Below are 9,892 nucleotides of genomic sequence, written 5' to 3' on the forward strand. Positions count from 1 at the left end.
GAGGTTTGGCAATGTCTGGAGACATTTTTTATTGTTTCTACTGGGCATGGAGGTGCTACCAATCAGCGGGCAGAGAGCAGGGATGCTGCTAAACTGTCCCCCAACAGAAAATTAACCAACCCCAAATGTCAAGAGTGCTGAGGATGAAAAACTCTACTTTTACGTGTGATACATTGCTAATGTCATTATGATGTGACATGCAAGTATGTGACATACAAGTTATAATACGAAAACGAATCTGCTGAATCATGGAAAGGGACCTAGTCATTACTTCCAGTTCCATAAGGTGAGCAACCAGAACTCTCTTCTTCCAGGGATATTTGCATTAAGAACAGAGATACACTTTTTAAAATTAGCTACATTTAAAAGAAGCTAATCTTCCTCTTACACTGAACTTTATACCAAATCATTTTAAGAACAATTTTTATTTTCTTGCTTTCATTTGAACATTTAATAAAAATGTTTTGGTTGGTATCTTAAAGTTGTCAGTGAAATCTCAGATTTACATAACAGTTTGCATCCAGTAGTTTTTTTGGGTAACACAAACATCAGTATGGCCAAATGTTAACTCATTTCACTTTCTGTGTTAATAACAAAATAATATTTGTAATATACCGTCCCTGAACAACTATAAAAACTTCTTGGAATTATTTCATTTTTAAAATAAAACACTATTTAATAAATAGTATCATAGCCCCAAAAGACACATTGTGAACAGTATCAAAGTTAAGGGGCAAAAGCTTTAGTTCAGTTTAGTTTTTAATACGTCCTGAGTTCCTTCTGTTTGTAAAATTATGATCTTACTATAGTCGTAACTTTTAATTAATACTAACAAATCATTATTGATATAGGCTTTTCAATTTGCTCAAGATTAGGAATTGTAAGTGGAATGAAGCAGCACTTCCAGTTGACAAATGGATCCAAAGGTAATCCAATGTCTCTTAAATTAAGCTTGTGACAATTAAACCAATACACTGTAGCAATAAGAAAACTATTGACAAAGTACAACCAGGGAATATTCATCTCAATATATGCTGGAACCTGAACTTTAAGTAAAAGAATGATTACCTGAAGTAGTACAAATGGTAACCAGGTACTGAGAAAACAGACAATGAGCTTGGATAAGAATATTTTTTTCGATCTCACAGTATAATTGGAGTGGGATGAAAAAGGAAAATATAAGATAGTTTCATTCATATAGGAAGTTATCCTGACAGCCTGTACCAAAGTAGTAACTTCTTCCCAAGAGGTTATGAAAGCTACAAATAAAATCATCACCATGAAAAATGACAGCCAGTAACTCTGAATGCTGACATAGAAAGGACAGTGGTGAGAATAAGCATTCTGTGGCTTCAGGCTTTGGTAGATGGCTGGGTCTCCCAAAACATAAGCAAGGACTGAAATCCAAATTAAAATTACTGTAAAGAAATAAAATAATTTTTGACACTTAAATGAAAGCTTGGTTGTTTTAGAGAAATTGAGGCAATAATCTATACAAGCTATCAGGAAAACTGGATAATGCAAAAAGCCATAAGTAAAGGAAATAATTTGAGTAAATAGGCAGATGTGGTATTTAGTAAACCTAATGCTTAAAAGTACAAAATCCCTGAAATACAATATAATGGAAATGTTTACCAAAAGTAAAAGATCAATGAATGCTAGTGAAATGCAAAAATATTCCATAAAATTTTGACAGGTGTTTTTTCTTCTCATTCCTAGTGTAAAGATATTTAATAATATTTTCCCAAGTATGATCAAGAACAGCAGACAGTTAACATCTAGGGGCTGGTTGGTTTGACGTAACTGGTACTGAAAAGAGCAGTTCTCTGAAGAGAGGGCAGTCATATTTTTACTTAAATTTCAAGAAGACCTGCTGAAATACACATGATAAAACACTGCTTTTATTTTCCGTCCCTGCAAAAAAAAGTGAAAAGAAAACCTTAATGTTACCTATTTTGAAACTTTACAAAGCAAGCACCACTATTCTTAAAAGCCTAATTCAGTCATTTCCCCAAATAATTAAATATATGAATAAGAATTATATGTCATATCATACAGAACATAAAAATTAATGTGTATACTTTGGTCATTTTTTTGAGACCCAGATGGTCCAGAACTCAGAGATTTTTAAACCAAAATGTTAAATATAAATTACTAACTTCTATATATAAGTACAGGTTTTAATAACTTAGAGAAATGGTTTTATCTACCAGGGCCAAAACTCATGCCTAAAATAGAAGCTTGATAGCAATATGCAAAACAACTACATAGAGCTTTTAATCCCACCTCACTCTGACTCCAGACTGCATGACCCCAGTCCCTTTTGTCAGTGAAGTTTAGAAGCTATGCTTTTGGGGCCCCTTAACACAGTTTTCAAAGTTTTTAGTTGCAGGATCCTTCAGATTGAATCTTTTCCTGAATCTCACAAACAGATGGTTTCAGCTAAAAATAATGGAAACATAGGTAAAAGAAAGAAAGAGAAGTGTTTATCTTCTGGATATGATCTTTCAGTTAATGGCATGTGGAGAGACAAGATAATAGAGGGAAGGAATAGGGACTGAGTATAGATACATGAGAACATCAGGAAGCGGTAGGTAAAGGCAAAGGAACAGGAGTTGAGGCTTCAGTAATACATGCATTTGGAAGCAGGAAAAAGAGATGATGAAAGAAGTGAGAAGAAGAAATCAGGAAAGGATTGGAAGGAAAGGAAGGAGATTCAAGAAACACATCCTTAAAAAAAAAGAGTTGACCCAAACTTACTTCTACAATACTATTCAATCACAGTATTTATAAATAGGAAAAAAAAAAAAAAATGACAAGAACAACAAACCCAACCACAAATGTCAACAACTGGAGATGGGTTCAAAACCACACAGGTTGGCTGGGTGTAGTGGCTCTTGCCTGAAATCCCAGCATTTTGGGAGGCCAAGACAGGAAGACGGCTTGAGCCCAGGTGTTGGAGACCAACCTGAGCAATATACAGAGCTCCCTCTACCAAAATATATATATATTACCTGGGCATGGTGATGCACACCTGTGATTCCAGCCACTGGAGAAGCTGAGGTGAGAGGATCGCTTGAGCCTGGGAGGTCAAGGCTGCAGTGAGCCGCGATTGTGCCACTGCACTCCAAGCCTGGGTGACAGAGCAAGACCCTGTCTCAAAGAAAAAAAACAAGAAAGAAACAAAACACAGGTTGAACATCCCTTATCAGAAATGCTTAGGACCAAAAGTGTTTTGAATTTTGAATGCATCCCTAATCCAGAAACCCACACTTTCATTTGAGCATCAGGTCAGTGCTCAGAAAGTTGTGGATTTTAGAGCATTTCAGATTTCAGATTTCGGATTAGGGAGGCTCACCCAGGGATATGGTCATCTTTATGATATGCAGCCATTAAAAATGTTTCTCAGCATAGGAGGAAGACTTGATTTTCATAGTTTTCACTCTACCTTCATTTGTTAAATTTTAAGCCTTGTGAATTTGGTACACGTTAAAAAAACGTCATGATAAATTTCCACAGTATGTTTAGTTAAGTGAAATGCAGGTTACAAAATTATGCAGCAACGTGTCATGTAAGAAATTATACATGCATAGAAAAAGGCTAAAAAGGTACATATCAAGTTATCAATACAGTAGTGTTATACTTTGTTTCCCAAACTTTAAGGAAAAAAATGGAGTACTGAGTCTGAAAACTGAAAAAGTTAAATTTGCCTAAAAATAGGTCACTGATGATTAAATAATTTTGTCTGAAGGTAAAGAAATCAGTGTGACAATAGTGAAAACATGGAATCAATCCAAATGCCCATTAGTGACAGATTGGATAAAGAAAATGTAGTACATATATACCATGGAATACTATGCAGCATAAGAAAGGAGATCATGTCTTTCACAGGAACATGGATGGTGCTGCAGGCCATCATCCTTAGCAAACTAACGCAGGAACAGAAAACCAAATACCACATGTTTTCACTTACAAGTGGGAGCTAAATGATGAGAACTGATCGACACAAAGAAGGGAACGACAGACACTGGGGTCTACTTCAGGGTGCAGAATGGGAGGAGGGAGAGGAGCAGGAAAAAAATAACTATTAGGTACTAGACTTAGTACCTGGGTGACAAAATAATCTGTGCAAAAAACCACTATGATACGAGTTTACCTATAAAACAAACCTGCACCTGTACCCCTGAACCTAAAATAAAAATAAAAAATTCACTGGGAGAGAGTTTTGATGACAGTTTTGTCGACAGATTGAACCATTACTCTCATGGCCATAAATCGGTCATAAGATAACTTATTAAGGTATACAAATAATGAATCTACTTACAGAAACGTGTGTATGTGTAAAGGCAATTATAATACAAAATCTATTTTCATAACTATAAAAGACCCAATCAAACAAGTACTTCCCACACTCAAGTTTTTTTTCCCCTGTATTTAAACATAGTACAGTTTAATTTGATCCTATCCAAAAAAGTTGCATTCCAGATTTGATATACAAGGGCAGAGAAACGTAGCTGCCGACTTGACAAATGCCATTGGTCTTGCAAGTGGTGTTGCTTGGATAAAGAAGCCAAGATGAGTAAGACTGTAGGAAGTCCCCCTTGTGCCAAAAATGGAAACAAAAAAGGCTTAGTTTTAAACAACCAATGTTGGTTTAAAATGAGGGTAAGGAAATCGTGTGGATTCATATTTATAAAGACCCATTTTTCAGAAATGTAACTTTAGGATAAAAGAATAGAATCATCTGTCTCACATAATTTTAACTTTTATAACTCCTATTCTAAAGTAAGGAAAGCCAAGTCAGGCTGGGGGTCGTGGCTCATGCCTGTAATCCTAGCACTTTGGGGAGGCCAAAGTGGGTAGATCACTTGAGCTCAGAGGTTCGAGACCAGCCTAGGCAACATGGTGAAACCTAGTCTCTACAAAAAATACAAAAATTAGTTGGGTATGATGGTGGGACCTATAGTTCCAGCTACCTGGGAGGCAGAGGCGGGAGGATCACCTAAGCCCAGGAGGTCGAGGCTGTGGTGAGCTAAGATCATGCCACTACATTCCAGCTGGGGTGCCAGATTGAGACTGTTGCAAAAAGAAAAGAAAAGCTAGGTAGGCAACATCCAAGGGATGTTTTCCAAGTTCCTGTTTCATCACTGACTCTGACCTGTGGAGGCACCTGGAAGATGACAAAAGCAGGGAGGAGGAGAACCTGGAGGAGGACCCTTGTGTCTCCTAGGGGATAAGGAAGGTCCACCGAGGAGGAAGAGAATCAGTTACAGCCACCAAGGCAGGAACCAAGAACCTCTTCAGAAGATGACTGGAATAAAGACGACAAGTTCGACATGGAATATGTAAGAGAATCATAAAGCTAGAAGAAAAATAAGAGCAGGGAAGACAGGCAACTTGAGGCAATAAAAAGCGAAAGGAAGAAACTGGAAAACAAGATTTTGGCCAATTTACAATAGTTCCTGAATACCACGATGATGGAAACCAATCAGAGCTTTCTTAGATGAGACCAATTTTATATACTCTACCCCAATTACCCCATAAACCACTATAAGTGTTCAAAATTTCAATATTTTGTTTTTAAAACAACTCCCTGGAAAAGTCAGAAATCCTTTGATAAGCTACCTGAATTTTCCCTAGAAAAATGTTCACAGTAAATATAGGGACTCAGAGATTTACAAGATCTGGTCCTTTTCCTGCATGATTCTTTAAACTACTTGTGAATCAACTCACATGCAACCTGAAAAGTTAATGCGAAAGTCCTTTTCAAGGTATCTTGCTTTACGATCTGGCCCAGTTTGGAGGTATTAGCAGGGCCTCAGGGAAACAAACCATGATTTCCTTTCACTGACCCAATCTGTTTTTCCCTTTGTAACCCAATTAATTCTTAACAACTTGCATACTTACTCTCCAGTGGGTCTTCTTTGACTGATGATCTTCCTATTTAATTTTGCTTTTACTGCCTTCAGTTATGTTATTTTTGGTTCCTTGCATTTCATTTTGATATACCAAAATGCTATGTGAGTAAGCTCTGTGTGAAAGATAGAAAAGAAAACGAAACATTAAGAGCTATCTTAATAGCAAGAGTCCAGTTAAAGTGGTTCCAGATCACTGCTTAGAAAAATTGTAGCTTTTTGTGGGACTGAAGCCAGTAACTAACTGCTTACATTCTTAGTTTCTTTCTTGCAAAAGGAAGAAAGGGGATACTTGTATTGAAAGCACATCAAAAATGAAGAGATTGATGCATATACCACATTTACTTAAAGGAATCTTACTTTATAGTTTTCAGCCACAGGATAAAGCAGCTGTCCTCAAAGTGTTTGGTTGCAGGACCCTTTGACCCTTGTTGCATGTTAACATCAATAACATTTTTTAAATGTTATTTAAATAATATGGTAAAAAATTACTATATTTTACCAAACAATAATTTAGTGAGCACAGTGGCATTGTTTCACATTTCACAACTTGCTTTAATGTCTGGTTTAATAGCAGACAGCTGAATTCTCATCTATGCCGGGTCTGTCACGCAGACCCTGGCCGAACAACAGATGAAAGGAGTACTCAGACACAGATATGCAGTGTAACAGCAGCTAGGGGGCTGCCCAGCATTAGTGGCCAAAGAAGAGAGCAGCCTCAAACAGCTGGAGCTGCTTGCTTTTATTCAGTATAGACATAATGCCGAAAACCTGGAGCAAACATAATCTGTGGGTAATTCACATTATTATTCCCCCTTCCAGGGAGCAGTCATGCGTGTGGATGAGCAAAGGTCGGTTTCTGGACCACACAAGTGAAAAAGCCTATTTAAGATAAATCCCCCTACACGTCCTTGTACCTACTCCTTGCCCTCTGCCTCAAGGTCAGAAAACAGCTGCCTTCAGCTTATTCTCCCCCAAAGCTATACAGAGCCTTCCAACCTTCCAGAAGGCCTGCTCCTTTCCCTACAGTTTCTCCCACCACTCTGACCGATCTACATCTCTCCCTTTTGTTTTTTGCATCAGGTTTTGTTGAAGAGTACAGATGCGTGCAGCAACAGGTTTGACAAGCACAGCAGTTACAGCTGTGTTCTGTCTGGCTTTGCATAGAGGGGTTTGCGGCACATAATTCATCAAATTCTGCCCTCTAGAGGAGGTATTGACTGGCCTCTCAAGTTGTTTTAGCTAGCACTGACCAGTCCCATGGGGTCATACAGAAGTTGTCTGCTATGGCCTCAGTTAATCCTTTCATAAATGGGCTAGTGGCTCCATTTTCTCTAATGGTTTTTCTTATCTCTTTATAAGTGTTGAAAGTAATGGGTTCATGTACCCAATTGCCTTGTTGATCTTGCATTACCAGGCAGACCAAGAGCTCCCTTTCTAATGCGGCTTAAGACAGGGTCCCATAACTGTAGTGTATCCCTTGTCCTTTTTCCAATTTATTGGGAAAATCTCTCTCCTCCGTGGCACCTTTACCCGGTAATGGTGGGACTGAGTGAGGAGAAGGCGGCAGTAGGGTAGGATGACGGTTCTTCCTCCCTTCCCTTTTTAGGCTCTTCTGTGTAGAGTGGGGTCAAAGCAGCCCCAACTAAGGCCCATAATGTTAAAAGATGTTACTGGGACCCCGTTGCCCTTATGCATGATTGTCATTTAAGATTTCTTCCCACTTGCTCCCAGAGCTCTAAGTCTAACGTGCCTTCTGGGAACTATGGGTTATGGAAAACAAGTTTGCATTAGGTCCCTTAATTGAGCCTCTGAAACCGAGGCTCCACTAGCTTTAAGCAGTTGTTTCAATACTTTTATATGCTGTTTCTGTTGAGCAAATAAGTGTTGTCCCATGAAGAAACCCTAGCTTGAAAATTCCCTGGAACTTGGAAATCCCAAGAGGGCTCCAATTCCAATTACTTGCTTACTGCACAGTCTCTTCACCTTTGTTTTCGAGGGTTCCGTCGCAATCCATTGCAGCATTCTTCACACAGGGCACCAGCTGTTGGGTCTGTCCCGCAGACCCTGGCCAAGCAACGGATGAAAGGAGTACTCAGACACAGATATGCAGTGTAACAGCAGCTAGTGGGCTGGCTGGCACTAATGGCCAAAAAGAAAGCAGCCTCAAACAGCTGGAGCTGCTTGCTTTTATTCAGTATAGACATAATGCTGAAAGCCTGGAGCAAATACAATCTGTGGGTAATTAACATTATTGTTCCCTCTTTCAGGGGGACCCGGGACGGGGAGGTTGCAGTGAGCTGAGATTGCATCACTACACTCTAGCCTGAGCAACAGAGTGAGACAGAGTTGTCTCAAAAAAATAATACTAATTTAAGAAAATAAAAAATTAAAAAGCAACATTCAAATAACAGCAACTGTATTGATTACTGATATCCATAGGATTGTGACTTGACTATCCATGTGGATAATGAAATTTTGACCCTCCAAAAGGTAAATATAAACTTTGAAGAGTTTGTATTTGAAATGTGGTCTTTGCTTGACATGTATCCAAATTCAGTGGAAAAAAATAAAATATCACTCAACTCTGTTAATGTTTTGCATTTATTCATTTGCACAGTACAGTTATATTCAGTAAGTAAGAAAATATAGAAATGTTTTTATTTTACTTATTTTTAAAAATAGGTGATATAATTTACATGATACAAAAATTGGGTGACAGACGTGTATTACAGTGAAAGTTACCTGTCCCACCCAATCCTCCAATACCCCCACTCTGCCCAGCGTTGTCTAGCCAGTTCCCCTCCCTAGATACAACCACTATACCAGTTATTTGTATATATTTCCAGAGATATTCTAAAGCAAAGTTTTAAAAAGAAATATGAAATTTCCTTATTAAGACAACTAGTGAGAGATCCTTGATTTGTCTTTTCCTGTCTTATTTATACACTGATAAAATCTGATAAAAGAGGCACAAAGGTAGAACACAACCAAGAATTATCAGTGATCTGCCAGAAGCAGGAGTAATTCCCACCAACCCAAACATAAGGTTGGTGATAAGGAACGCCAGTGAGGCCAGGCAGAAGACAGCAAGCAGGGGTTATCTCAGGGTAGGGGACAGGTGATTTTTATTATTCTCCTTCAGTGTAGAATTAGTGCTCACCCACAGGCCTGCTTCGTCTCTGCTTCTGCCCATGGAGGATTTTTGTTCTTTGATCCCTACAGTTAATAGGCTACCAGGCCAAAACATTTCATTGCAGATGAGTTGCCCTTCAGTGTTGTCTTCCCTGTCGTGGGCTGGGGAGCGGGGGAGGCAATGCATTCCAGATGGCACATTACAAGATGATGGAGCCTCTGTCAACCTGGGTCCTTGAGTGATCGTGTGAAGCAAAGCCCCTGGCGATTCACAATGGGTGTATAGTATGAGCAAGAAGTAAACCTTTATTGCATTAAGTCAATGGGATTTGGCCTATCCTGACTAATGCTATTCCTTATTATTCTCTATATCCTTTGAAATTTTTTTAACAGGATGTATTATTTATATTATCAGAAAAAAAAAAGGTATAGTAGAAAAAATACCTTTGAAAAGACACAATACAAATGTAAGAATATCGGTAAAACTCAAAATTCAATTTTAATTTGTAATATATTTGTAAAAGTCATTACACTTTTGAGTTTTTTTCTTCTGATATTCGTTTTGTTTTGTTTTGTTTTGTTTTGTTTGAGTTGGAGTTTCGCTCTTGTTGGCCAGGCCAGAGTGCAATGGCACAGTCCCACCTCACTGTAACCTCTGCCTCTTAGGCTCAAGTGATTCTCCTGCTTCAGCCTGCCAAGTAGCAGGGATTTCAGGCACACATCACCATGTCTGGCTGACTTTTGTTATTCTTAGTAGAGATGGGGTTTCCATCACGTTGGCCAGGCTGGTTTCGAACTCCTGACTTAAAGTGATCTGCCCACCTTGGCCTCCCAAAGTGCTG

The 9,892-nt window shown here is 38.6% G+C and overlaps 1 protein-coding gene across 3 annotated transcripts in view; it reads right to left on the minus strand.

Annotated features, from left to right (window-relative positions):
- Positions 1-741: 741 nt before the first annotated feature.
- GPR160 (G protein-coupled receptor 160) overlaps positions 742-9,892 on the minus strand; it is a 55,500-nt gene continuing 46,349 nt past the window's right edge. Inside the window, exons 2-4 of one of the 3 annotated variants that reach the window (XM_011994334.1) lie at positions 5,908-6,031; positions 2,287-2,442; positions 742-1,914 (exon numbers count right to left, since the gene is read on the minus strand). In XM_011994334.1, coding sequence (XP_011849724.1) covers positions 829-1,845 — 1,017 coding nt within the window. In that variant the 5' untranslated portion in view covers positions 1,846-1,914; positions 2,287-2,442; positions 5,908-6,031 and the 3' untranslated portion in view covers positions 742-828. Of the gene's footprint in view, positions 1,915-2,286; positions 2,443-5,907; positions 6,032-7,901; positions 8,122-9,892 lie in introns of those variants that run through there. The other 2 variants (XM_011994333.1, XM_011994332.1) reach the window with 2 other exon arrangements.

Source organism: Mandrillus leucophaeus, unplaced genomic scaffold (genome assembly GCF_000951045.1).
Source record: "Mandrillus leucophaeus isolate KB7577 unplaced genomic scaffold, Mleu.le_1.0 Scaffold452, whole genome shotgun sequence".
Classification (NCBI taxonomy): Eukaryota; Metazoa; Chordata; class Mammalia; order Primates; family Cercopithecidae; genus Mandrillus; species Mandrillus leucophaeus.